We start from the raw sequence: 27,799 nt of genomic DNA on the forward strand, positions 1-27,799 counted from the left end.
CAATAATGTAAAGTATTATTTTATTGTACAAGAATTGAAAAATTTATACTGAAAATAAATAATTTACAAAATTTATTGCAAAATGTACTCCTTATATATATACCTAGATATATACATTTTTTTTTAAACAAAAAATGGAACAATGTTTCTTTTTATAAAAAAAAGGCAAAATTATATGCAACAGGAAGATTTTATTTGACGCTGCCTTCCGTTAGATGGCAGTTCACCGTTCTCTCAGAACCCTACGAATTTCGTCAAGAGTGCGTTCGGAAATCCTCCGTAGAATAAAATAACCATAGCAATCTTTCATCCTGATTGGTCAATTAAACGCTACATCGCCCTACGGAGAAGATTTTCGAACGCATCCCATTACGGCTTTCCGGTGCAAGTAAGCATATGTATTATATATATATATATGTATATATTCGTGCGGATTTGTTATCACGGTTCCTGCGAATTATCTGTCATTTCAAGTGCCGATCATTTCGGTCGAATCATTTCCGTAAATCGGCCGGAAAGTGTCGTCGTAGTCGAAACGTGGTTTAAATAATTGGGATATAAATCGTAGGCCATCGCACATCCTTTCGCGTAGATCCGCTTTATATACAAGAAGCGTGTCCAATACTCCACCCACGAGCGGAGTCGCAGTTATTCGTGGAATAATGCATACGCAACTGTCAAGACGTTTGTAAGACACCGCGAGAACATCCGAGGCGATATTTCACGAGGGCGTGTGTAATTATCGTTCGAACATGCCTTCGCGAGGAAATCACGAGCAGAAAGTGACTGGTTCGAACTCGGAGTTTACATATCTATTCCAGAGACTTCAGGTATGTGTTTGTGCTCTCTCTAAGATCAAACGACCGAGGTCTCGTTCTTGAGGAGACATATATTTTAAATATATCTATTTTTTTTATGTATCTGTAAACAATACACAATGCAAAGAATTGTTATTTTTGTGTGAATAATGAAAAATTATAATAATTTTGAATTTTTACAGTTTTGCAGATAATATATACATTCAGCTATATATAAAACAATTTACAGTTTATATCTGTCTGGAAATTATGCGAGCTGATCTATAAATTGACGAATAATATCTTTTCGCATTTAGTGGAAATTATTTTGTATTCTATATCTTCCCTTTTGGTGAATTTATTATGCTATCATCATGACCACGATACCACTGACTGATAAGCAGCTTCATCAACTGGTGAGTTTACAGATTATGATACATATGCATACATACATATACATATACACATATATACATATATATTAGGGATACAACAATTATCTTATATCCTGAATGAATTGGAAGTCGTGTAGATGATATATTGAGAGTCCCCATTTAAAAACCGTACAAGAAAATCTTGCTCTAGATGATTAATACTGAAATTTGTATGATTTATACTAAAATTTATGATTTCTTTCCTTAAATTATTAAATTATCATAAATGTATATTTATTGTTTGTAGAGTATTAGTATTGGGAAAGCTGTAAATGTGACGGAAACCCCTGTAAAGGAGAAACATGTGCGAAGTATCCTTTTTTTACTTTAGAAAATCTGTAGAAATTGAGTAGAACCAATAACTCTTTTCATTAATCGAATGAAAATTGTAATTGTAACTATAACAATATTATTATAATACTTTCTTTTTCATTCAAACTTTATAATTTAAATATTTTAAAAAATTAAGACAGAAATAGAAAGTTAAAGAATGTTTATTTTAATTAATTGACAAAAATGTAACTTTGAAAATGTTAAGAATAGAAGAATCATAATTTATGATATTTTAATATATAAAAACAAAAGATAAAAAGAGTTTGCAATAGAGAGAGAGAGAGAGAGAGAGAGAGAGAGAGAGAGAGAGAGAGAGATTTAATATTTTATTTTAAATATAATATATAATAAGAAAGAAGGAAACAAACTTTGATATAGTTTTATAAATGTAAAAAGAATAAAAATTGCAAATACAAAAATTATATAATTCAATAGAAAAATAAAACTAGAAGAAAATAATTTTGGAAGAACTATATAATCGAAAAAAATAATTTATGAAAAACTAAAATAATTCTTAGAACAGTTTTTAATTTGTTTTGTTGGAGCACAATTGTAATTAACCGAAATATCATTTCCCTGTTTAAAAATATATGTGTAGTCGTACATTTATTATTAAGACGAATAAAGGCAAATCTAAGAGAAAGAAGAGAAAGTTCCTTATAAATAAATAGGTGCGATTATTGGTACATATCGAGAAAAGAGCGGTGCTATCTTTTGGACATATATGTTGAGGCAGCCGTTACAAGAGAATCAGATTGTTGCATGGAAATTTTGTCATGTTCTGCACAAAGTGTTACGTGAGGGACATTCTCGGGTTATCGTCGATTCTCAGCGGTATCGTGGCAAGTTGGAGGATATTGGGAAATTATGGCAACACCTTAGGGAGGGCTATGGCCGTCTCATACAATTGTACACAAGACTATTAATCACTAAATTAGATTATCATAAACGGAATCCGCGCTTACCTGGAAATTTGCAAGTAACGCCGGAGCAACTAGAGGCGATTGGAGAAAATGATATTAATATATAGTGAGTTACATTTTTCTTACATCTCGCTTCAATACTATATGTTATATATCTCCGTATACTTATATATACACGTCTGATCCTTTTAGCTTCCAGATGTCTGTCGAGATGTTCGATTACATGGATGACATCTTGAACTTACAGCATGCAGGTATGCTGGGAATAGACTGCATCAAATTTTACACGCAATTATCTCTCGCATATATTTTTATCTTCGAGATATAAATCTTCCACGTAATCCGCAGCGCATTTATCGAACTCTTTACCAAATATTATAGTCTTCGGCTCACTGGACTTGTCGCGTTCCAATTCGATGACACCCTGCGGACAGTGCAGACTCGCACCTTTGATCCCCTGCATCCAAGACGCTTCGCAGCTGTACGATTGTTCTGTGAAAATCTTGTTTAAGCTTCACGGCGCCCTCCCGGCGGACACGTTGACCGGACATCGCGATAGATTTTCGAAGCAGTTCCACGAGTTAAAGAGCTTTTACAATACCATTAAACATATGCAGTATTTTAAACATTTAATAGCGATTCCGTCGTTACCCGAGGTAATGTTCCTTTCAATTCATCGGTTGACACGATTATCAGACGAGAGTTCGTCTTATCACGAAATATGCGGTGTATATGAAATTTTTTTGCACTTGAATATTTTAGAACCCACCCAACTTTTTGATACAAGCCGAACTGAGATCATACGTCACGCCGATAGTAATACTTCCACCAGAAGAATCCATAGAGACTGCCATAGAAAACCTTATTGATACGTCTGATACAGGATCATTTACGGGCGATCAATTGGATTCTACGAATACAAGAAATGGCTCGATATCACCTGATGCTCTTGCGGAAAGGTATAGGATTTACGCGTCTATCTTCCTCTTATCTATCTCTTCTTTTTTTCTTTTTCTTGACATAAATTGGAAAGCGGATAAGATAGCATATATATATACAGACAATATTTTTTTTTAATGTAAATTGAATAAAATGTCATATCTAAGATATAATATTTTTTAAAAGATAAACTGGATATATAAGATAACACATTTTTTAACATAAATTGGATAACAAATCTCAATTTAGTTATATAAAAGAGTTCTTTTTAGATTCTAAACTTAATACTCGCAGTGAATATTAGTTTTGCATGTGGTGTATAAGAATGTCAAGATGGGAATACAAAAGCAAATATATCAATTATTTGAAATAATTTTTGAAATGTATTTAGCAGTGGAAATATACGAGTCATTCTTTATATGCTCTTCTTCGGCTTTTTTTCTTTTTTACAAACTATTCTTCAAAACATTTCTTTTGTGATCTTATAATGATATATAAGAGATGTTTTAGAATTATATAAGAGTTTTATCAGAAATTATAATGTATTTTGTAATAATTTAAAACTTTTTTGCATATAAATGTGTATTCTTTTAGAGACAGTCTTATTGATCATCTGTATCAAGTAAATGGTCGCCAAAGGCAAGAAATAAATCGGTTTTTCATAGAGCATCAACAAATAATTGCAGATCTTAGAAGTCGTGTTCTAGAACTGGAATCGATACTGTCTTCTAAGGTAAATTCACTACACACATTTAATAATTGTACTCTGCTTCATTAATTTATATCGTGCAAACATTTTAGAGCAATGAAATCGTGGCAGAGAAACAAACTTGTCAGAAACTAATGAAGGAAAACGTGACTATATTAGAAAGATTTCAAGAAATAGAAGGTTAGTAAAATTTTAATTTGTAATTTCTTTATGATTATTATTGTTTACTTATTAGAAATATATAATATTTCTATATATAACAAATAATGATTTTGTATGTATATTAAACTTTTTAAGAAAAAAATGAAGTCATAGAGGAAAAATTCAAAAAGCTAAAAGATGTTTATTCGAAATTGAGAGAAGAACATATTAGTTTGATTCGAAAGGTAAGTATTTGACAATGATGACGATGAGATCATTTATCTCTTATTTACGACATGATTTATTGTGTATAAAGAAAGCCGAATTGGACAAAGAATTGGGAGGATTGAAGCTATCACGAGAGCAATCCGAACGCCGAACGTTGAAGGCTGAGGAAAGACTGCAGGAATTACTTCAAGGACAAGGATCGGCAGAGCAGGAAGCACAGAAAGTAACGCAGGCACGCAAAGATTTAGAGGATGTTAGAAAGAGGCTGGACGCCGTCCAAACCGAAAATTTGGTAAAGATTTTTAATTGACGCTTCAATTTGTAATTATTCTATTTTATACTGACGAGAGAATTTATTACACCGTTATAGGCATTAACGGCAAAAATAGATTTTATTACATCCGAGAAGACGGCTTTGGAAGGAGATCTTCATGACTTGTTGGTGCAGAAAGAGGAGTTGGATTTACGAATAGTAAATTTAGAAACCGATGCCGAACGATCCCGCAATCAAGTAAAAATGGATGCCAATACTGCTTTATTTGATTTATTACGTGAGTATTATAATAAATTGTATAATATCGAATGCACACGATAATTTTATTAACATCATTTATATGGGATTATAAACAAAGAAAATAATATTCACATGTTATATTATAGTGAATGCTGTATCGGAAGCGGAATCTATTTTACATCATGCGATGCACGCGATCGATAATCCAGCCATATCGGCACTGACCTGTACGCCCGATTATCTCGAAAGTTTGTTGGAGCCGACGGAGAAATCGTTGAACGATTTAGAGGAGGCATACAATAATTATTTATCCGATACAACAAAGGGAAAAACGCTGATTCGCACCGCTATACACAGCGCATACTTGCTGGCTCTCTATTTGATATATGCAAAATCCACTTCGAATACATCGACAGATATCGGTTTAGCCGATCGTAAGTTTTTCGATCATGACAAATCGATGATGACACAATTAGTAATTTATTTATATAAACTTTGAGAACGTGTGGAAAAAATTTATATCATTTATATATATGTATAGTTAGTCTCCAGTTAATCTAAAATAAATTATATTTGTATAGGATTTGCCGACGAGTGCAAACAATTAGGTTCGCAAAGTTTAATTATATTGAGTTATATTAAAGAAAAATCCTCCATGACCATGGTACAAATTGCGAATGTCAAAAGTCAATTACGAAAGATTTCGTCTCTCATAAATGCATTATCGAGCACTCAAAACAATGTGGAAGTTATTGGAAACTTGGTGGAAAATGAGTTGCAGAGTATGGATAAAGCTATAGAAGAGGCGGTTGCAAGAATACAGGTGCTTATTATAAGCGTATTTATACGAGTAAAGAGACGAATAATTTACTTTTAACAGGAAAGAGTGATTTACTTTTACGCAATTTACAGGATATGTTGGACAAATCACGCGCGGCGGACTCTGGTCTAAAATTAAAAGTGAACGAACAGATCTTGGATTCTTGCACGGAACTAATGAAGTATATAAGGAAATTAGTGCAAAGGTCTCGCTTGCTACAGAAAGAGATTTTGGAACAGGGAAGGGTATGGAAAATTTATTTTAATAATTTTACTTATATTGCCGCTTTTATATTATTAGATAATAATACACTCTATTGTCATTGAAAAAAATTACGATGGGGAATATTATGGGGATACTTCAGGGAACCGCTTCGGCTACCGAGTTTTACAAACGCAATCATCAATGGTCCGAGGGTCTTATTTCAGCAGCAAAGGCGATTGCTATGGGCGCAAACTTTTTGTTGTAAGTATAGTTGCCTAGTAATTTCTGTTTTGCTAATATTGTGACATTAAAATATATATTTATGTATTTTTATATATAATATTTATGTATTATTAAAATATATACGTATATATACACATACATTTGTTATACATATAAAATGTATATTTATATAAATTTATGTATTGCTACAGGGAAGCAGCAGACAAAGTTGTATTGGGCAATGGTAAATTTGAACAATTGGTTGTTGCCTCGCAAGGAATCGCAGCATCTACTGCCCAATTGGTAGTTGCTAGCAGAGTCAAAGCTGACAGAAACAGTAACAATTTAAGTGAGCTCTCCAAGGCTTCGAGAGAAGTGACTCAGGCTACGGCAAATGTTGTTGCGACTGCTAAGAGTTGCAATCATCTTGTCGAGGAAAATGGTATTCGATTTGAAAACTTTAACTATGTGTTCTGTCTATCATGTAACATTGTCTAATATTATTTTATTCGAAATTCCTGTAGAAGATCTAGATATGTCTAATCTCAGCTTACATCAGGCCAAGAGACTGGAAATGGAGGCACAAGTTCGAATCTTGGAGTTGGAACAGGCTTTGGAAACTGAGAGATTACGTTTAGCCGCTCTTCGACGTTATCATTATCAGCTCGATGGTGACAACGAGGCGTAAGCAAGCAATGGATTTGAGTTTTCAGATTAACGGATCTATTCTGTAAAAATGCTCTATAACGCTGTATCTCTAGAAACTATGTAGCACTGTAGAGCAAAAAAGAAAGAGCTACAGAGATACAGAGCTTATAGAGCGAGAATTTTCTTACACAATATATCACTAAGAATATTCAGCGAAATATTCACGAAAATTTGATGTAGATAAAGAATTATAGCAATCATGTAAATTAGTTTACTAAACTAACTAATGTTATGAAGAAAATTTGTTTCTTCGTCATTAGAAACGAAACTTATTATTCATTTAGTCTCAGCATTTATATATCATGCATGTTGCGTGTCTCGAAGATCAACAATAATTTTCTATCTTGTAGAAATTGATTGTGAATGTACTTTATTGAATGATGCTCAAATACATTTATATATTTACTGGCTATATATAGAAATAATTTATATTGTGTCATTTTTAATCTAAAATTTGATATAAAATTTTTTCACGTTATTTCTCGAATGGTATCGTCGAGCATTTATGAGATAAAGTACATCTTCCAAAAGGAATATTGTAACGAGCAATGAAATTCAAAATGTCCAAGTTTTTTATTACATTTGGAGTAATTTTATAAGAGAATCGTGTCTTTTCCTAAAAAATGAATATATACACTTAAAGAGGATTGTCAAGTAGGCAATATTAAAAAATTTAAACTTATAAAGATTAACTTTATTAGTGCATAAAGCGCTCTTCTGTTCTCTCTTAAGTAGATGATTTGTATTTCGTGTAACGATTAATTTAGGCTTTATTAAAGCACAATTTTTTTTATTTTCACCGCCGAGAGATTCCAAAATGCCGAAATGTATAAAATGTATGTACATATACATATTCGGCGCGTATATAAAAAACTTAACATAAAATTCCTCTAACAAGTCTTACCAAAGTTATTTTATGAACACAGTTTTCTCAATAAATCATCGAGAATCATCTGTGTTGCTAATTTTCGTGTATAACATGCTAACTACACATATATATATATATATATATATATATATATATGTATATATTTTTTTGTTATATATAAAGTTGTCCTCTTTCCATATCTCTCGGAATATCATGTTATACTGCTTCTATTTTCCCATCGTAACACGTTACAGCTATTTACAGTTTCCTACTATACCGAGAAGATATTTTATCTCAAAATTATCACTTTTGATATGACACAAGATCTGTGGAAATCTCGTATCTTCAAATAATAAACACATGGAGCATTTGAAGAGAAAAAGAGAAGGGCGAGGGGGGGAGAGAGAGAGAGATGTACCGACACGCGTACTTTTTCTATACCGGAGGAGCAAGCATGGCGTCGATCGGGACGTGTCCCGTCCACCTGGTACGCAGCGGACGTAAAAGCGCAGTAACGCGCTTGTAGCTCGCGCGTTTTCGAAGGGAATCTACACAGACCTATGTTTGCGCATTAAATGAGAATCTCCTTACGTGGTAGCGGGTGGACAGGTGAGCAGCGGAGCGGAATGGTGGTAAAAAAAAAGGAGAAAAGAAATTCGTCGCGCCCGGGCGATCGCGAGACGGCGATTCTTCGGAAGGGGGAGAGAGACGGAGAGAGATTGTTCGCGGAATGCGGATCTAGCTAGCTGTTCGCGAGGACAAAACTACGGGCGTCCCGGACGACGACGTTGATCGATGACGGTGACGAGTGAGCTTCCTCGCCGGCTCGTGTTCGAAGCTGGTGCCGCATTTCGAACAGCGGCACAGTGGCGACTTGTCATGGCGGCGAGATTTTTTTAGAGCCGCCAGAGAGAGAGAGAGATAGAGTATCTTGCGGTGTATCTCCTCCGGTATTGTATCCTCCCCCCCCCCCCCGATATGTGTGACGTATCCGAGGAATTCGCGCGAGAGACGTTGACGCACTCGTCGGCCGCGGTCGCGAGACCCTTGGTGTCTCTCTTTTGGGACCCCGTGTAAATTCCCAACCGTCTCTCTCTCTCTCTCTCTCTCTCTCCCTCCCCCCTCTCTCCCTCCTTCTCTCTCTCTCTCCTTCCTCTCCCCCCTCCTCTAGGGAGAGAGAATATCTCCGGACCTCTCTCGGCCGCGATATTTCCGATAATAACGGCGCAACGACGATCTCGACGAATAAGCTTCGTGTTTCAGTTCAAGAACCCTTTTTATGTACATACATTTTATGCGCACACGTACGCGAATTGTATATATATATATGTGTGTGTACGCGCATACGTACATTTGTTTACAAAATTGTGGATAGTCTCGCTCGAGAAGCGTTACAGCCTTGCCTTTTTCGCGTTGCGAATTTTATTACGTGTACCGATCTCGTATATATAATTCGTGTGATGAATCTCTGTTGTAGATACATTGCTATAAGGATTCCCCATATTCATTTGTATCTTGTGTAACTTTTTAAGATACGCCAGAGGATGAACAAACGTCGTAGAACATCGTCGGTGGCGAGTCGCGGGACAGAGGACGACGGCGACGATATTCCACCTGAACCAACGAAGAGGAGGAAAAAATTAGATCCTGTGAGTGTCTGTGTGTGTGTGTGGGTATATATATGTATGTGCGCTTTTTACCATTCGTAATCTCTTATATTTGTTATTTCTCTGCCTTGTATATGTAGAGTGACTTGTGCCAACAATTGTACGATGTACTTCGTAATCAAAAAAAGGAGGATGGAACCTTGTTGTGCGACGCGTTTATACGTGTGCCCAAACGCAGGCAAGAACCGGGCTATTACGAAGTTGTTTCCAATCCCATTGATCTTTTGAAAGTGCAACAGAAGCTGAAAACCGACGAGTATCGCGATATGGACGATCTCGCTGCGGATATTCAGCTTATGGTGAACAATGCGAAAGCCTTTTACATGGTAAGTTACGCATGCATTGATCAATCTATCCAGTTTATGCGAATATTGATATACGTATAAAATGTTTGTTATTACATTTATTTCTCGGTGATTGATATATTTGTTGCATAATTTTTGTAGCGTACATCTCCTGAATACAAAGATGCGACTGAATTATGGGAGCTATGTGTAAATACTAAAAATCGTATCACGGAGGAGTACGAAGATCCGGAACCTAAGGGAAAACTTATCTTAAAAGTCGGGAGATTGGTAATTTTAACGATTCGTTGAAATCTTTGTCATATATAAATACATTAACACACATGTTAATACATATATTGATGTACATTTAAGGCTCGTAGAGCGGCGGCGAGACAAGACGACGCGGAAGATACTTCCGAGAGTTCTGCAAATCTCGACGAAGAAACTATACAGCTCTTTGAAGACTTATTTGCAGCAGTTATGACGGCGACTGATCCTACTGACAATAATAGATCTCTTCATATTATGTTTCAGCTCAAACCATCCAAAAAGGTTTGCACGGTTCTTTGAAACTGAATCTAAATTTACTTATCATATTTGTTAATGAAATGTCTAACATTGCAGCTTTATCCTGAATATTACGATGTCATTGACACACCCATCGATTTGAAAACTATCGCAAGAAAGATTCAGGAAGGCGCATATAGTTCGGTCGGCGATATGGAGAAAGATTTAATGCTCATGTGCCGCAACGCTTGTCAGTTTAATGAGCCTGGTTCGCAAATCTATAAAGATGCCAAACTCTTGAAGAAGATTATTACTGCGGCCGCAAGGAGACAAGACGGCGGATTAAGTAGTAACAATCCCAAGATGGCTGCAACTGCACCATCGACTAGAAGCAAAAGAGGCAGCCGTACCATGGCGCAATCGTTAATAGCGCAAACTGCATCCTTACTCGATGAGGATGACGAAAGTGACGATGAGGAGGAAGAACCCGCCGAGACTGAAGAAGCTGATAATCCACAATGGCAACTATTTCAAACCATACGGACAGCTCCTAATAATCAAGGTATAATAATAATAATGTGACGTAAAAAAGAAATATAACCTATTACACAAGTATTACAGAATCTTTCGTGATACAACTATATATGTATGTATGTATAATATTGTGCTTGTAGGTGTAAGAATGAGCGAATATTTTTGGAAGCTTCCATCAAAGAGATTATATCCCGATTACTATAAGATGATTAAGAATCCTATATCTTTATTACAAATACGTACAAAAATAAAGGTATGTATTATTATGAAACAATATAGTTTTTACATCAAAAGCATAATGTTTTAATAAAGTATTACTTTTGTTATCTGTATTTTTATATGTAAATCATGTTTTTCAGAAAGGCGAGTATGGTACTGTTAGCGAAGTAGCTGGAGATATGAATATCATGTTTGAGAATGCTAAGAAATATAACATACATACTTCTCGATTATATAAGGTAATACAATTATGTAATTAACATTTTGCTTTAACATTTTAACTTAATTGTAATTATTTTTAATTATATGTATAATAATTAAAACTAATTTTATTATATAAAATATAACACAAACTCTTAAATTTTAAATAATTTTATATTAAATTGAGAAATATTACTGTATAATAATTGACAGTTATACATTTATCTTTTCATTTGATTCCAGTCTGCTGTTAAACTGCAAAAAATAATGCAGGAGAAAGTACAAGAGCTTCTAGAATTTGATCAGGTAATATATTGCGACATCAAGTTAATCACGACTTTATGTACAGTATTTTTTCTAGAAAATGTAAATATATTTAATTTTCCATAGGATTCCGATTCGGATAGCGAATCCGAGAATAGCTCCTATCAACCTAAATTAATTAAACGCGCTTCAAATTTATTGACGCGAGGAAAATACAAAGACAATATACCGTTGAAGAAGAGGTTGTACACATTAGTCAAGTGTGTCATAGAATACGTTGTAAGTAATTCCAAAATACGTCACAATCAACTTGATCAGTCGACATATAGCGTGCTATAATGTTTTACAGTGCGAGGACGGTCGGCAACCTATGTTAATGTTTATGGAGAAGCCTTCCAAAAAATTATATCCAGATTATTACCAAGTGATAGCTGAACCCATAGACATGCTAGCGATTGAAGCCAATATTAAAGCAGAGAAATATCAAAGCGAAAGTGAATTAATACAGGATTTTAAGGTACTATTTTCATAATTTGATCAACTTTGAAAGTCTTATGGTAGATATTTCGCTTACGGATATTTTCGTTATTTTTTAGTTAATGTTTAATAATTGCCGACAATATAATGAGGAAGGTTCATTGATATATGAAGATGCTAATACATTGGAGAGAGTTTTGATGGATAAGGTAAAAGAATTAGGACCTTTGCCAGATACGTCCAAATCCAAATCTACCGCATCAACTCCAACTAGAAATGTCGGGTATGTTAGTTTATGTAAAGAAGTGAATAAGATTTTTTTCTTTTCTCTATATTTCACTTCTATCTATGTTTAGGAGACCGAAAAAAATAGTACCGCTTCATTTGCAAAAATTACGAACTCTATATGATACGATAAAAGACTATCACGATGCAAAAGGAAGACAATTATCTCTAATTTTCATGAAATTACCAAATAAAAATGAGTATCCAGATTATTATGAGGTAATAAAGCAGCCTATACATATGGAGAAGATAGCTTCCATTTTAAAGAATAATGGATATGAAAATTTGGATGAGCTAGTATCTGATTTTATATTAATGTTCGACAACGCGTGCAAGTATAATGAGCCGGACTCACAAATATATAAGGTTTGTATATTTAAAAGTTTGTAAGTATGTTGTTATTATTAATTTATAATGACAGATTTTTTGATCAATTTATAATTTATTTTTCGGAGATCATCATTTATCATATAGTCTACAATCTTTAACATAAAAAATATTGGTGATTAAGCTTCAAAAATTCTGTTAAATTCCATCTAAAATTAATTGAAGAATGTAGTTTTGTAATCCAGCAGAGATATAGTTTGCAATTAGTTCCTGAAGTGTAGTTTGTAAAAGGACTTCTTTATTCTCAATTTATTGTAATTCAATAATTAATGATACCTCGATATTTTTGCTAACAAAAAATTGATAAAAAAATCTGTTGTTAAAAAATACTGCACAAAAATAGTGCAGAATATTCTATATATAAAGGTATACGTTATATTTCATTTTATTAAAAAAAATTATATTATAGAGATAATTTATTGATGTTACTAATAATAGAAATATTTCAAAAATTTGGCATAAAGTCAAGTAACTTAAAATTAAAGTTTGCAAAAAGATTGACAATATATAACTGCTTAATTTTTTATTAGTTTTCAATTGCAAAGTTTAATCTGTTTTAATTTTCATAAAAAGTAATTAATGCGCAAAAAACGCGCATTTTAAGATAACATTTCATTCTTTTTGACATTGGATATTTTTTAAATATTGTGTTTAAAATTCCAATCCAAATCTCAAATATTTAATTTATAAAGAAGTGATTCTCAAATATATCTTCAAAATAATTTCTTTTTTATTTCAATAATCTATAATCTATAATTATTTCTATATTAGAGCAGAAAAAATAAGAAAACATTTATATTAATATATTTATCGTTTATGTTATGTATAATAATAATTATTATTATAATATATATTATGTTATAATATATATTATATTAATAATAATTTATGTTAGTGTTATATTAATATATTTATCATTTATGTTTGGCAAATTCAATGAAGATCGGTTTAAAGTTTAATTTAAAAAAAAATATATGGTCGAGAGATTTTAGAATAACACAAATATATTGGGAAATTTCGATGTAAAAAGTGTACGAGTATAATAAGAGAAAGTTGAAATTTCGCGGCAAAATGGAAAGCCTCTGTTTACACGGTGCTCCGAATTTTTGGAGGTTACGCGAGGCTTCTCCTCTTTCGTCGCTCGCTCCAAGACTCGCCGAGAGTCTCGGTTTGCCGTAAAAATGCATCGTGCACGCTCGTGAAAAATGTGGCGCGTGACATATAAATTAAAAAAAAAAAAAAATTATCGATAATGTGTTTATATATTGATCTCGATGATGCTTGCACGTTTTAACCTTAATAGACCAATTAAGATATTTTTTATCGCGAATTATTTATCTTCCGAATAGACGAGTTTTTACGGTAATTCTTCGTGGATATTTTTATTTCCTTTCCACGAGGGAATCTTTTATACCCTCGTAATCGTGTTCGAAAATCCCGAAAGAATGTTCGTACAAAGCAAGCAGAATGCATTGAACGCGGCGCAAAATCCATTAAAGGTCCGACCATGTTTTATACGCTTGTTGAGAAACAAGGAATTAGATAAACACATACGAAAGAGATATAAGAAGAGCGAAACAGAAGTAAAATATATCATTTATACGTTGTGTTTCTCGTTATAATCGCGCCCGTTGAAATCTCTATCTAGGAGATGAGAGCTGGCGCGAGTATTTATTGCCGTAAATGACAACATAACCAATATTTTAGGATGCTTTAATACTACAAAGATTAGTGTTGCAAAGTAAGCTACAGCTGAGCGAGGACGAAGAAAGTGTACCTGATGTGTCCGCTGCGGTTCAAGAGATACTGGCGACGATATTCACCGCGCTTTATAATCATCAGGATGAAGAGGGAAGGTGCTACTCCGATTCGATGGCAGAACTTCCAGAGCATGACATTGTTGATGGAAAAAAGTACGAATGCACACTTTGCATCTTGTTCTTTAGATTAAATTCATTCATATTTTATTAACGAGTGTCTATATTATTAAAAACAATAGGATACGAGGGCTGTCGTTGGATCTGATCAAGAGAAGATTGGATCGAGGGGTTTACAAAAGATTAGATCGGTTCCAAGAGGATGTTTTCACGTGCCTGGAGAGAGCACGGAGACTATCGCGCACAGACTCGCAACCATTTGAGGATAGCGTGGAGCTTCAGGCATTCTTTCTGCGTACTCGTGACGAGGCAACCCGTGCGGGAGATCTGTTACATTCACCGGCGTTAAATTACACACTCCTCGATCTGTCCTCTCAAGTAGCAGAACTCAAAAGGACAAAGCAACAACAGGAATTAAATTTACCTAATGAAGATGAGAGCTGTGATGGAAATGAGACAAAGGTAAGTCAGACTCTCTTGTGGTTCACACGAGACGTAAACGTCTGTTTCGAGAAATATTATTGTTTAAACTGCGACTTAAAATATTTACTTCGCTATAGGATTCGGAAACAAATACAAATACTGAAACGAACAATAGCGATAATGGAGGTTCCATGAGTTTCAATCAAGAAGTGTATAGGGCTGGTGACTTTGCATACGTTGAGCCTTCCGAAAGAGGCATGGAGTATAGTGTGGTTCTCATAGAAAGACTTTGGACCAATGCGGAGAGTCAGCAAATGTTGTACGGAAATCTCTTTTATAGACCGAGCGAAACGTATCATGTAGCGTCGCGGAAATTCTTGGACAAAGAACTATTTAAGAGTGACGCCCATGTGGCTGTACCTTTAGCCAAGGTAGCAGGTAGATGTTGTGTTTTGAGCGTAAAGGATTACTTCAGAATGCAACCGGAAGGTTTCCTGGAGAAGGATGTCTACGTATGCGAATCGCGTTATTCCACGAAAGCGAGATCCTTCAAGAAAATCAAGGTCTGGAATTTCGATCCGGATCATTTGAAATTAGTTCCTAGAGAGAAACCATTGGAACCAAAACGAGTCATCTCCGTATACAAGGAACGATTGGAGAAGCACAAGGAAGAAATTGCAGAGCTGGAAGAAGGAGAGAAACTGATGGAAAAGGAGAGACCCGTAAGTAATCTTTCTTATTCGCTTATCTTAAATGTCGATCATTCATATTCGTCCCCTTAATTATTTTAATTACACTATTTCATACATTTTATACATTTCTTGTTCAGAATGTGATACTGTATAATCCGGAAGATACCGAAAATACATACTACGAGCAGTACAACTCGTGCGCGGGATCTGTAAAAACGGGCGATTTCGTTTACGTAGCGACAGACGGAGGTAGACAACAAATAGCACAAGTCGACTCTATATGGTCAACCAAAGAGTGAGTAATAAATCTGTGTTCAAATATGCTTATAACATTTACATCGCGTTTTCCGGCAAAAGTAGTTTCGTTCTTTACTTGTATCTCTTCTTAGCTAAAGATTGGTAATTGACTAAATAAATACATCGACATAAAAATAAATGGAAATTTCTGTCGATACTTTTTTTTAAATTTCTTACATTTATATAATAAATAATAAATACATATATATTTTTTAAATTTCTTACATATATATATAATAAAAAATAAATACATCGACATAAATGAAAATAAAATACATAAAAAATAAATCTAAATTTTTGTCGATACCTTTTTTTAATTTCTTACATATATACATATATATAATATAATATATAATATAATATGATATTGTATTTTCAGCGGAAAGTGCTATTTCAAAGGTCCATGGTTATTAATGCCTACAGAAGTGCCACATACACCTACGAAATTATTTTATAAGCAAGAATTGTTTCTGTCCTCTGTAGACGGCACTCATCCTATCGTAGCTATTGTTGGCAAGTGTGCCGTTCTCGATTACGGAGAATACATATGTAGTGAGTACATTCGCTATCCGATAATCACGAACAAGATTGATAAGAGAAACAAATTTACTATATACATTATCGCGATTATACAGGTAGACCGACGGAGATTCCAGAGGATGATATATTCATCTGCGAATCGTTATACGACGAGGGCAAAAGCTTGATGAGAAAACTAAGCCAGGAAGGTTTAAAGAAGTTTAATCACTCACCGACGGTGACCGAAGACGAGATCTACTTTTTCCGAAGGCCTATCAATCCTGCCAAGGTACGTTATATATATATATATAAAAATTATAAATATTAACTAACAAATATGCATAAACGTTAATCTCTCGGTATAGCAAAATTAGTAGGATACATTCTACAATTTCTACGCGACTAACTGAAATGAAGTTATCGCTTTGCATGTCCTGTATGTGTTATAGGTTTCGAGCGATGTGGCTCAGACGCAAAATCAAGTCAAGCCCGTCACGCCCAGCTCGGCACAGTTTGAAATGGTAATTGCTATAATCCAGAAATTTTACATCTCTTATTTTCAATAACGAACAATATATGCAGCCGCACGTTCCTTCAAGATCACACGCAAGCTAATTAAAATATCGAATTTTGCTAATATTTTGCTATTTTATATACACATATATGTATCTATATATGAGAAGAAGAGACATATTACATGTCTTTTCCTTTGATCTATGAATTGTTTGCGTGTGGTACGATTATTTTATTACATCAACAAGAATGCATTTACACGCATGCATTTTCGATCTATGCCGGCATATTCATTTTTCCTTTCGTTTCGTTTATATGTGCAACTATGTGTTAGTGTCTGTGTGATCGAGCGATTTTATGTATTCGACAATTGAATCAGAGCACCTGTTGGGTTTTATATTGCTAATATGTTACGAAAAGCATAAAGCACCACCGAAAGATCTTGCTTCCATGTCATTCTAACCCAACTAATGTAAGAATGAGTTTAGAAGGATTCGCTTTAGAATATATATATCGACTAATCTGTTTATATATATATATATATATATATACAAAAAAAAAACGAATGTACATGTTGCATCTTACGTATGCATATAGATATGTATATCGGTATTCAAAAATGAGTATGGATTCTATATTTCACAATTAGAGATTAGATATTACAGAGCTTCAGAGAGAAATTATTAATGGGAACTTTTCGCGGTAGCTTTTCTTGGAGACGAGCGCGACAGAGAATGACGACGTTATCGTAAATTATTAACTTCTACCGTTGGAGAAAGAGAAAGAAATATATAGTCACGAAAATATATCTTGCAATCGGTAATAATGGATGAGAAACGAAGGTAACATAAGCCTAAATGGTGTAGGAAGCATCACCATTGTTACCGAAGCTGGAACCCGATGTACTAAGCATGGGGGTAGGATTAGGAGTGGGAGTGGGAGTAGGAGTTGGGGAGGACAGCATGGATGCTGGTGGTCCACCATCCGTTGGATCTACGGAAGCTCAACCGGTGCTCTCCAATACTCAAACACCTGTGTCGACTAAGAAGGTAGGCTTTACCGTGACCACTTATTTTTTTTCTTTTTTTTCCCTCACTTTTATCAACTATCGTCACATATCATATTCTATTTGTTTTGTTTCACTTTCTTTTTTATTTTTAGAGAAATATGCCAGCATATACATACCTCTCTTTTCATTTAATTTTTTTTTTGCACCGTTTGAGATATCACTTGCCTTGACGATAGATCGACAATTTGATGTGACTGCTCTAAAGAGGAAGATATTAAAGACAATATGTTTGTTCACACACACACACACGTACACATACGCGCATACATATATACATACGCGCACGCACACACACACACACGAGAACGGTGGCATTATAATTTGTGTTCCTTCTTCTGTTTAGAAAACGGCGGGTAAGAAATTAGTTACGGGCTATATTTTATATTCGAGTAAAATGCGAACGCAGATTACACAAAACAATCCTGAATCGACCTTCGGAGAGATTAGCAGAATTGTTGGCAACGAGGTATTTATTTCTTTTTTACTCTTGATTTTTTACTGTTCATTAGAAATGGATCTTTGATAAAGGAACGTATGCGGAATAAATTTTCTTTATACACAATTATGATTGTCCTCGATTTGGGCGTCAAATTTGCGTTAAAAACTTGTAAAAATTCTATTTATAATTGGTCGTGTAAAGAATTGCTCTCGCTTTGTATTGGTTTTTTGTATACGCTCATTAAACATTATTCAGCATACTTGGTCCTTTATCCAAAATGAAATTATATTACATCTCAGCGGCTACTCTCTATTCTTACAGGTACAGCTGTCCTATGTAAATGCATAATAATGCAAATTCTATATTCTTTCACAGTATAATACAGTAGTGTGTATATATAAACTCTTATAAAATTGTATATTGTGTGACTTATATCATCCATATTAATTTGTAATTTGTATGGTAGTCATTATTCTTTATGTATATAAACTTTATTCTGCATTATTATTCTGCGAACAAAGAGAGTAGCCGTGATCTGAAAACAGTTTGTCGAACTAGTTTTCAAAATATTGGAAAAATGGTTTTGCCGATTGTATGCTCTCTCGCAAATTACAAGCAACGTGAGACATAACTCTCATGCATGTAAAACGATTCTCGTTCCAGTGGAGGAAGCTGCCTGCAGGGGAGAAGCAAATCTGGGAGGAACGGGCGATCAAAATAAACGAGGACGGCGGCCAGCTAAAGGGAACGACCACGATAGGCGCGAATGCTACGCAGGATGTTGTGTACGAGTGTTGTTGGGACAACTGCGACTTTCAATTCGAGGACATGACTGACTGCATCGATCATTGCATCGCGGAGCAGACCGGTCACGTACAAACATCGTTCGCGAACGCTCTTAACGGTGAGTACGATCCTGCGAGAGGAAGCTCCTGCACGTGAAGCCCACACAAGAGGTTCTTTCCAGCTAAACTGGTTGCATTAGCAGGGTGTATACTTTCGGGAAAAACCTTGAAAACCTGGTATTCTCAGGGAATTTTGTTTTACCTTGAAAAATCAGGGAATTCTCGTGGAATTTGATTGGAATTCAGGGATTAAAAAAAAATTGTCCCTTTGATAATTTTACTCGTAATTAACACTTAAGAAACATATGTCTTACACATCTTTGCAATATTTAAGTTTTTATTAAAATTTTATGCGATTTTTTTATTGACGATCTATTTCAGTATCAAGAACTTGTGTAAGTTTCATAAAAAATTGTTCAATTTTTTAACAGGTAATATTTTTAAAAAATTAGTACTTATTTATTTAATAAATATATAATTAAATAAATAATTTAATAAAATACATAATAATTTAATAAATTATTAATTTAAATAAATTAATATTCCTTAACACGTTTATAATAAATTATTTTTTGTTTTCTATTTTTATTTTATATTATATTTTAATTTAATTTTACAATTAATAAATCAATATTAAATGTTAGAAAAACTGCATTCTTGATAACTTTCCAATCGTATGAATAAAAAATATTAAAAAGCGTATACAATGAAGGAACTTTTAAAAAGCTGCATCTACAAAATTTTTTATTATACCTGAAATTTTAAACGAAAATACCGGGAAGATCAGGGAATTCTTAGGGAATGTTTTTACAAAATTTGAGTATACACTCTGATTAGTTCAGAGTTTATCTTTTTTACTCCATATTAGAAGGAAAGAGATAAACTCTGAACTAGTGCAGTCAGTTAAGCTGAAAAGAATATACCTATAATTGTGAAAATAGAACATTTAAATTCATTATTGCCAATATATTTCGCAGACGTGGAGTTTCAATGCCAATGGCGCGGTTGCGGCCGAACAAAGAAATCCGTTCCGCCGTTCCCGAGTGTACAGAGACTCGCGAGACACGTCAAGGAGGTGCATATCCTCAAATCGCACGGCCGTATAATACCGCCCGCCGAAAGAAGCAGGTATATAAATTATTTCTTGCTTTTTCTTTATATCGCGTTATGTAAACTACATTAATATACATATATTAATTACGTGTGTTCTTGCAGAAATTATATGCCTTCGAAAGGACCCACGGTATTATCATCGATGGAAACAGGTAAAATTATATATTATATACATATTATTATATTGTTATATAATATTATATTAATTATATATAATATATATATAATATCCTCCTAACAGCACAGAGGATGTTTAACATCCTGTGGATGTTTAACATCCTGTGGATGTCCTCTGAACATCTTTCGAACATGTGTGCTGTTAGGGATTATATATATATTATATATAATTACATATACAACAATAAAATTCTGCGCTAAATTGCATATGATACGAATAAAAGTTGAAAAAAACAAACACGTTTCGCAGAAACTTCAGCGGCCGCGACTCAGACAAACAGCGTACCTGCCGGTAAGCAACCAGAACCGATGTTTGTCGCGGTACCACCGAGACCAAGTCGCGTATTACATTCGGATGCGTATTTGAGGTAAGCTTTTTAAACATTAATACACATTTTGCAATTTTTTTTGACAAAATATATAATAAAATATATATAAAAAAATAATGTTTTTTTCCATTTACGTACAGGTATATCGAAGGATTAAATGTGGATAATCGTTACATATCAAATTGGGACAAGCAGATGAACGCCAATCCGGATAACACGCAAATACCCGAAGGAGGGGCGAAGCTGCCCGCCGAGTGGTTAGGCAACGGCGTTGGCAATCACGGGAATGTAGTGAACGCCTTGTGGACACTCAGAAACATGATGATGCGGGATGTGTTAGCCATCAATAAAACTTTATAGTTTATAAATTGTTAAGATTTATAATTTTTGACGCGCAATGCAACCTACACTATACAGATCCGTTGACGCTAGACGAAAGACTGATGATATTCAATCATTTGAATGTTACAATATTTATATTTAGAGAATTTTTTTTTTTTTTTTTTTTTGGCTTACATATACCTATTTTTTCTTAATTTTATTATATACAGTGTCAGAGAGATAAGTTTATTTGAAATTTTAGACCAAAAATATATATATTCTGTAAATCTCAAAAATTATTTGAGATATTTAATTTGAAATTTTTATAATTAGCGATAAATTTTATCTTTTTTAAATGTTTTTATCTTTCTATTTTTAATTCTCGTTAAAAAAAATTCTGTTCTTTACGAACTTTTAACCGTATATTTAACCATTTAAATATACGATGTATGTACATAAGAGAACAAAGCACGTACTATCTAGAAAACAATCATTTATGTAAATACGTCTGTGCTAATTTTCATTTTCACTTTTCGAACAAAATTTTATACTTTCTGTATAGCGCAAATAATACATATTCTTGTATCAAGAAATACAAAAAATGAATCTTCATCGCGCGCGCGCGAAAATGCCTATATAGTGTAGGAAGTTGTATATGTATATAGAAACTACAGTAATCTCTGCGAAACATTGAGATGATATGTCTCTTGCGCTCTTTTATTAATACTGCTTCAATATTCTCAGAAGATATTGAGAAAGGTGAAATTAATCAAATGATTTTACTTACTGTTATTTATATATAATAGTACAAGAAGGACGAAATCTCTCTCTCTCTCTCTCCTCCTCTTCATCTTGTACGCAACAATATAATACCTCATAGTAGATTATTTTTTAGGACAAATTTTTCTCGATACAATTGGAAGAGAATTTTCAAAACGTACATGCTGAGGCACATATGAGATGAGATTTTTACTACAGTATTCTGTACATATGTTTCTTGATACGATGTTATATTTGTAGGATTAACTACGCTCTCTTTTTCTACGCGAAACGGCTTAATATTGGAGTCCTGAATTTATTATATGTCTTGGCTAAATAAATTTTCGCTGCTATTGACATCGTGAAATACATTTTATAAACAAAAAGCATAAAGATTACTTTTAAATTTGATTAATACGCCATCGATAAAGCCTCATACTTTTACACAAAGTTTGATTCTATTATTCGTTACTCGTTAACTCAACTCATTACTAGCGAGAAATTTAATTGATTTGATGTATTAAAATGTGTTTGTTATCCTCTCTAATATACATTATTTAGTACTTGTGACAAAGTATCGTATATTTTTGTACACATAATATACCGATAATCTACATGACACAAACTTCTCTATATATGTAAATTATTATAGTGTCAGAAACTTTTCACAAGAAAATGATTTGAAATTAATAGTATATCTAATATATAGAACACAGTTTCTAACGAACTCGCAGTGATTTCTAAAAACTAGTTTTAAAATTTAATCTAGCAAAAAAATACTTTATTTTTACATAATGTAATTTATTACTATGCCGATAAAATTTTTGTTCGTTTTACAGATACTTTCTTATATGTGCATAACACATCAACTTTACATTTTCCTACATCGAAGAAATTTATATCGCTTCACTTGCATTGACTGTCGAAAAAATTGAATCTGACTTATTCTCCACAAATAAATTGCAGTGATAAATTGATTGTATTATATTATCGAAGAGTAAAAGGGGATTCCTTTTTTCAGTTCTTCAAATATATACACATATGGTTTATAGAAAATGTAATGTCTTTAAAAATCGCTAACTCTGCCACTGTGTTGCCAGTCTCCCCATTTAGTAGGATTCTTCTCGCTATTTGTTATTAACTCTCCAGTTCTGGGATCAGTTTCCACTAACACCAAGTCCACAAATCGTTCCCGCTGTTTTATTTCTATATGTTAAATTAAGAAAGAGTTACAAAACTACGGAGAGTCTTACAATTAGACATAGTCAGATTTTTATAGAAAAACTTTTGTATTTTATAAAAAGAATTTGTGCTGATATCTTTGCTATAAAACTAATTATTTTATCAATTATATATATATATATGTGTGTGTATATACTTGGTATCGGCTGCAGTTTGAGTTTTTCATGAAACTGCTTCATTCGCGGCGACTCTTGCACATTTTCCGAGTCCTCGTCGCTTAATTCCTTTTTCATTTTTAACAGCGAAGTATCTAATCAGATTACTCATATTAAATTTTTACATATTTCTGTACAAAAGAAACTTTGATATACAATTGGTGTGAAAAAAGTGATATATATAAAATACGAAGAAAATTATATTCATCAAAATGTATTTCGATAAAATAGTCTAAAGCAAACTTGGCTCGTACTTGTGACAAATCGCCTGCAACTTCTTATTATCTGTAGATTTGATCGATTTATGCAAATCATTGTACAAATCTTTTGCTAATAATCGCCATCCATCAACGCGAAAGTATCAAGATAACTTTTTTAATTTTGTTAATAAAACACTGTCGTCAAGATATGCGAGGCAAATTATACTCCTGCAGTGAAATTTTTTTGTATCTTTGTCTTTAAAGAATCAAAGATATGATTTATCAATCCTGATTTTGTTTAGAGAAACTTGCATGACTGAAATCTTCGCGATCGCGACAAAAACCTCTCGTATTTTACAATACAAACTTTATATATATATTTACATATTTATAATTTTTATTCTATATAAAATAGGTATCCATTTTTTATGATGTATACTCTATATTTAATTCGATATCGTATTATAATGATATCGTATTATAATGAAAGACATTTAATTTAATGTCGAGGTGGTTTCTAATTATTAATAAATAATTTAGATAAACTCTTCTAAGATGACAGAGGGTTCAGAAGTCCGTCACGCGACCCTTTCTCTCCCAATCGCCGTAACGAGTTGGTTCTGGTCCGCGAGGACCTCCGATCTCGCCAGTTTCCGGGTTCGTATTGTTCGGGAACGGTTTCAAAGGTTCTTGCTCTTGATAAGGATGCTTGCCTTCTTCCAACTCTTCTAATTTTTCTGTCATGTTTAAAAAATTTGACTTATTTTAGTCCTACAGAAATATCACACGCATTTAAGAGAGAGGGAGAGAAAGACAGCATCTCTCTCTTTTTATATAGTAATAATTTTTTTACTATTAATTAATATACTTCATACTTTTTATACTAATATAATTGCGTAAGAATAATATTACCTATAGGGGCTCGTTCGCGCAATTTTTTTCGGAATTCACGTAATCTCGGACTGTCGCCGGCCTCGTCCACGCTTTTGGATGAGAATAAACGTGCAAGATCTTTAAGAATAAAATAAAAAAATCATGCAATATCAATCGTTCGTGATATAGATGCTGATATTTTTCGTTCGTACCTTTCAAATGCAATCGCGAGCTTGAAATCGATGTGCAGATAATTCCTGCCATTCTTTGCTCGCGCACGAATATTTTCTATTCCTTTCTTCAAAATATAAGATCCAGTCTTCTCGCAGATTTCACAATAAGATCAAACGTACGAAATTTTTTACGAAACACGAGTTGACAAGTTGAATTTATTTATTCATATGCGCACGTGTCACGAATCAGCTGTTTCTCTCTCATAACCTAGAAAATATTTATTTAAAGTTGTAGATTCTTTTTTATGATGATGAAGGTGACGTTTTATAATCTAACAATACAGAAAATATATATATGTTCTATTACTATACTTTTAAATTATTATTAATCGCACAGATCCATGCATATATATGATTTCACGTAAAGTCGGGCACTTTAAACGAGTTACACTCGTAGATCGTCGATAAAAATTGCATCGGATGAAAGAGAATCCAAGATTTTTCTCATTAGTATATTTAATTAATGTTGATAATGATCCCAGTGTGTTTATTTCTGAACGTTCAACATTTTGCACCGTTCCTCGAAATACACTTACAGTAAATGAACAGAGAACGCGGAGTTTGATGAGTTCAGAAATTTTATCCGGATGCACCCCCTAAAGATTGGCCTCAAAAAAAAAAAAAAAAAATATATTAACAAAATAATATCGATTTGTGCTATATGTATATATTGAAAAAAAAATAAAATACTCCAGTGTGACCCGGAAACTTTCATCCTCGTTCGAAGACCCCGGTCCACAAACGAAGAGGTGACATCCCTGAACGATGACGTCATCGATCCCGATCAGCTGTTCATCTCTTCGGTCGACGTTTGCTCGCTCGCGACGCGGCTTGTTGTTTTCCCTATGACAGGATAGGACGGGACGGAGTTGACGACCGGGAGTTAAGTTTACGAGAAACTATTATGAGATCGGAACGAAGTGAAGATCGCTCGAATCAACGGCGACGACTGTTATCGTGAGTCTTGGCGCAAAATTCTGCACAAACCGATTGATTCTTCAAATGAGTACCACGTAGTATAGCGTGGAATTCGTTTAATTCCGAGTCTTAATAACTTAACTCCGTCGTCGCGACATAAGATGTTGAAGTATTGAAAGGCGTTATTATACGCGAACGATTGTATAATCCGGCCAGGGCGAGAGGATGGGGCAGACGCTCAGCGAACCGGTGACGAAGAAGAAGTCGGCCTGCTGCCGGGACAGCAACTATCGGGTCGGTAGCTCCTGCATGCAAGGATGGCGCATCAAGATGGAAGATTCGCATGTGCACATCCTCTCCTTGCCGAGTGACCCGAGCACCGCGTTCTTCGCCGTCTACGATGGACATGGGGGTACATATAAGCGCACACATGTTTCTTCTCTCTAGAAACAGAACAAACAGCTAAACAGTTTAATCAAATCTTTTCAAATAACCGCCTTGTATGTAAATCCACAAATCTTAAGGTACCATTTCATGCGCAGCAGCAGATCAGTTATGTAATCAAAATTTGCTAGAGCATATTTCTTTGTTCTCTTATTATTTCAAGTTAAAATTACGGTTTTTGCTTTTATATTCTTATAATCATCAATTGTATTCTTAAGGCTCCTGGGTGCTCACCGCGGCCGTATTGGATTGTGACGTCAGAGGCGAGAAAGCACACGCTGAAAATTCTTAGATGCCATTTTTTAATGAAAAGATATTTCGATTAAACAGCACTTCAGATGGCTTTAGCACACTCTTAAAAACCCCCGAAAACTATCCTTTTCCCTTTATAAGGGATCCTCTGACGTCACGATTTCGACATGGTCGGCAAGGAGCCAGGAGCCTTAAAATCTATTATTGATATGACAATAATAACTGAAATAATAATACCTTTATATTTACATAAATATATTTTTGTATACTTTTGTAGGTGCAACCATGGCGCAACACGCTGGCAAACATCTTCACGAATATATAACTAAAAGAAGCGAGTACAAAGCGGGCGATATTGTGGAAGGTATACAGCAAGGCTTCCTGGAACTGGACAAAGCGATGCAGAATAACGTGACTCTTAGGGATGAACATGCTGGGACCACTGTCATCGCGCTACTTATCAAGGATAACGTTTTGTACAGCGTAAGTCGTTCGTTATTTTGAAGACGAGATGTCGGTTCGAGTCGGCGTAATCTCCTCTTCGCACATTCGAATACCTGACCCGAATGGAAAAGCTTTCCAGGCCAACGCGGGCGACAGCAGAGCGGTGGCCTGTATCGGTGGCAGGACGGTGCCTCTTAGCCGGGATCACAAACCCACATTGAAGGACGAGCGCAAGCGGATCGAAGCGGCAGGTGGTTTCGTCGAGTACAAAAGGGTCAACGGCAATCTGGCCTTGTCTCGCGCCCTCGGGGATTTCATATTTAAGCGAAACGATCATAAATCACCGCAGGAACAAATCGTGACAGGTAAATAGAAACGGGATCTATATAAATGGATGGCTAGAGAAACTGTAATGCAACTTTCAATATATATATATTGGCATATTTGACGTTAACAAATCTCCCGCAGCCTTCCCCGAGGTACAACAATTTCCTATAAGCGAGGAATGGGAGTTCGTTGTTCTGGCGTGCGACGGTATCTGGGACGTGATGACCAGCGAAGAGGTTGTTAAATTCGTGAGGACGCGAGTAGCTCAGACGAGACTCGGCGACGCGGAGTCGCAACGCAACGTTACGATACATCCCGAGGAGATCTGCGAAGAGCTTCTGAACTGTTGCTTGGCGCCGGACGCTCTTATGGGCACCGGTTGTGATAATATGACAGTGATACTTGTGTGCTTTCTCCACGGCAAACCGTGTTCGCAATTGGTGTTGCGTTGCCAGGACTTACCGCCGAGTATAGATCTATAACTAGTTTAAATTTTAGCGAAAAAAGAATTGTAAATTGTTTTGATCTAAATTATATTGTCAAGTATATTTTACTTTCGTCTGTGTGTATACCTTGACTTTTGATATAGTAATATTTGTTATGACAATGTATTACACAATACACTGGTTTTGTTGATAAAGATGAGCGGACGTTATATTTATAAAATACA

The 27,799-nt window shown here is 34.4% G+C and overlaps 5 protein-coding genes across 12 annotated transcripts; 3 read left to right on the forward strand and 2 right to left on the reverse strand.

Annotated features, from left to right (window-relative positions):
• Window positions 1-409: 409 nt before the first annotated feature.
• On the forward strand, window positions 410-7,935 carry Hip1 (Huntingtin interacting protein 1). The gene is made up of 18 exons (XM_083035271.1): window positions 410-830; window positions 1,001-1,213; window positions 1,479-1,542; window positions 2,236-2,593; window positions 2,680-2,741; window positions 2,869-3,143; window positions 3,250-3,446; window positions 4,021-4,159; window positions 4,228-4,315; window positions 4,433-4,521; window positions 4,593-4,796; window positions 4,875-5,055; window positions 5,165-5,452; window positions 5,600-5,841; window positions 5,931-6,083; window positions 6,203-6,303; window positions 6,477-6,706; window positions 6,789-7,935. The coding sequence occupies exons 2-18, from the start codon at window positions 1,172-1,174 to the stop codon at window positions 6,950-6,952; spliced, it is 2,877 nt and encodes a 958-aa protein (XP_082891397.1). The 5' UTR covers window positions 410-830; window positions 1,001-1,171; the 3' UTR covers window positions 6,953-7,935.
• A 358-nt stretch (window positions 7,936-8,293) lies between these two features.
• Window positions 8,294-22,398, forward strand: Polybromo (protein polybromo). 8 transcript variants are annotated; one of them, XM_083035263.1, is made up of 27 exons: window positions 8,294-8,449; window positions 9,373-9,489; window positions 9,588-9,833; window positions 9,954-10,082; window positions 10,167-10,346; window positions 10,419-10,863; window positions 10,976-11,088; window positions 11,195-11,293; window positions 11,499-11,561; window positions 11,646-11,798; window positions 11,869-12,036; window positions 12,116-12,279; window positions 12,353-12,647; window positions 14,376-14,581; window positions 14,668-15,007; window positions 15,106-15,690; window positions 15,798-15,955; window positions 16,337-16,509; window positions 16,593-16,765; window positions 16,926-16,997; window positions 17,856-18,038; window positions 18,402-18,524; window positions 19,161-19,401; window positions 20,320-20,470; window positions 20,558-20,607; window positions 20,883-21,000; window positions 21,102-22,398. In XM_083035263.1, the coding sequence occupies exons 2-27, from the start codon at window positions 9,385-9,387 to the stop codon at window positions 21,319-21,321; spliced, it is 4,953 nt and encodes a 1,650-aa protein (XP_082891389.1). In that variant the 5' UTR covers window positions 8,294-8,449; window positions 9,373-9,384; the 3' UTR covers window positions 21,322-22,398. The 8 variants fall into 8 exon arrangements, with proteins under 8 accessions (XP_082891389.1, XP_082891390.1, XP_082891391.1 ...); XM_083035264.1 differs by lacking the exon at window positions 8,294-8,449 and adding an exon at window positions 8,979-9,121; XM_083035265.1 differs by lacking the exon at window positions 8,294-8,449 and adding an exon at window positions 9,002-9,144.
• Window positions 22,399-22,774: 376 nt separating this feature from the next.
• LOC145934685 (uncharacterized) lies at window positions 22,775-23,537 on the reverse strand. Its single transcript, XM_083035327.1, has 2 exons — window positions 23,420-23,537; window positions 22,775-23,247 (listed from the first exon to the last, which is right to left on the reverse strand). Exons 1-2 carry the CDS (start codon window positions 23,514-23,516, stop codon window positions 23,108-23,110), a joined length of 237 nt encoding a protein of 78 aa, XP_082891453.1. The 5' UTR covers window positions 23,517-23,537; the 3' UTR covers window positions 22,775-23,107.
• Window positions 23,538-24,205: 668 nt separating this feature from the next.
• LOC145934684 (succinate dehydrogenase assembly factor 4, mitochondrial) lies at window positions 24,206-25,286 on the reverse strand. Its single transcript, XM_083035326.1, has 4 exons — window positions 25,057-25,286; window positions 24,724-24,952; window positions 24,551-24,649; window positions 24,206-24,375 (listed from the first exon to the last, which is right to left on the reverse strand). The coding sequence occupies exons 2-4, from the start codon at window positions 24,773-24,775 to the stop codon at window positions 24,206-24,208; spliced, it is 321 nt and encodes a 106-aa protein (XP_082891452.1). The 5' UTR covers window positions 24,776-24,952; window positions 25,057-25,286.
• Window positions 25,287-25,887: 601 nt separating this feature from the next.
• LOC145934674 (putative protein phosphatase 2C T23F11.1) lies at window positions 25,888-27,682 on the forward strand. The gene is made up of 4 exons (XM_083035302.1): window positions 25,888-26,074; window positions 26,636-26,841; window positions 26,942-27,167; window positions 27,271-27,682. Exons 1-4 carry the CDS (start codon window positions 25,888-25,890, stop codon window positions 27,609-27,611), a joined length of 960 nt encoding a protein of 319 aa, XP_082891428.1. The 3' UTR covers window positions 27,612-27,682.
• Window positions 27,683-27,799: the final 117 nt, after the last annotated feature.

This window comes from Prenolepis imparis, unplaced genomic scaffold (genome assembly GCF_030444845.1).
Source record: "Prenolepis imparis isolate NDT839.2.m4 unplaced genomic scaffold, iyPreImpa1.0 SCAF_4, whole genome shotgun sequence".
Classification (NCBI taxonomy): domain Eukaryota; kingdom Metazoa; phylum Arthropoda; class Insecta; order Hymenoptera; family Formicidae; genus Prenolepis; species Prenolepis imparis.

What these genes read in the sequence shown, in the direction of transcription:
- LOC145934684 (XM_083035326.1), bottom strand. Translation starts at nt 24,775, where the DNA reads ATGGCAGGAATTATCTGCACATCGATTTCAAGCTCGCGATTGCATTTG. An exon ending in CTCGCGATTGCATTTGAAAG is followed by an intron (nt 24,650 to 24,723) that starts GTACGAACGAAA and finishes TTATTCTTAAAG; the next exon opens with ATCTTGCACGTTTATTCTCA. An exon ending in GCGCGAACGAGCCCCTATAG is followed by an intron (nt 24,376 to 24,550) that starts GTAATATTATTC and finishes TAAACATGACAG; the next exon opens with AAAAATTAGAAGAGTTGGAA.
- Hip1 (XM_083035271.1), top strand. Translation starts at nt 1,172, where the DNA reads ATGACCACGATACCACTGACTGATAAGCAGCTTCATCAACTG. An exon ending in CTTGAACTTACAGCATGCAG is followed by an intron (nt 2,742 to 2,868) that starts GTATGCTGGGAA and finishes CAAATATTATAG; the next exon opens with TCTTCGGCTCACTGGACTTG. An exon ending in AATCGATACTGTCTTCTAAG is followed by an intron (nt 4,160 to 4,227) that starts GTAAATTCACTA and finishes CAAACATTTTAG; the next exon opens with AGCAATGAAATCGTGGCAGA.
- Polybromo (XM_083035263.1), top strand. Translation starts at nt 9,385, where the DNA reads ATGAACAAACGTCGTAGAACATCGTCGGTGGCGAGTCGCGGGACAGAG. An exon ending in TCTTAAAAGTCGGGAGATTG is followed by an intron (nt 10,083 to 10,166) that starts GTAATTTTAACG and finishes TGTACATTTAAG; the next exon opens with GCTCGTAGAGCGGCGGCGAG. An exon ending in GGCCTATCAATCCTGCCAAG is followed by an intron (nt 16,766 to 16,925) that starts GTACGTTATATA and finishes TATGTGTTATAG; the next exon opens with GTTTCGAGCGATGTGGCTCA.
- LOC145934685 (XM_083035327.1), bottom strand. Translation starts at nt 23,516, where the DNA reads ATGAAAAAGGAATTAAGCGACGAGGACTCGGAAAATGTGCAAGAGTCG. An exon ending in CAAACTGCAGCCGATACCAA is followed by an intron (nt 23,248 to 23,419) that starts GTATATACACAC and finishes TTTAACATATAG; the next exon opens with AAATAAAACAGCGGGAACGA.
- LOC145934674 (XM_083035302.1), top strand. Translation starts at nt 25,888, where the DNA reads ATGGGGCAGACGCTCAGCGAACCGGTGACGAAGAAGAAGTCGGCCTGC. An exon ending in AGGATAACGTTTTGTACAGC is followed by an intron (nt 26,842 to 26,941) that starts GTAAGTCGTTCG and finishes AAAGCTTTCCAG; the next exon opens with GCCAACGCGGGCGACAGCAG. An exon ending in GCAGGAACAAATCGTGACAG is followed by an intron (nt 27,168 to 27,270) that starts GTAAATAGAAAC and finishes AATCTCCCGCAG; the next exon opens with CCTTCCCCGAGGTACAACAA.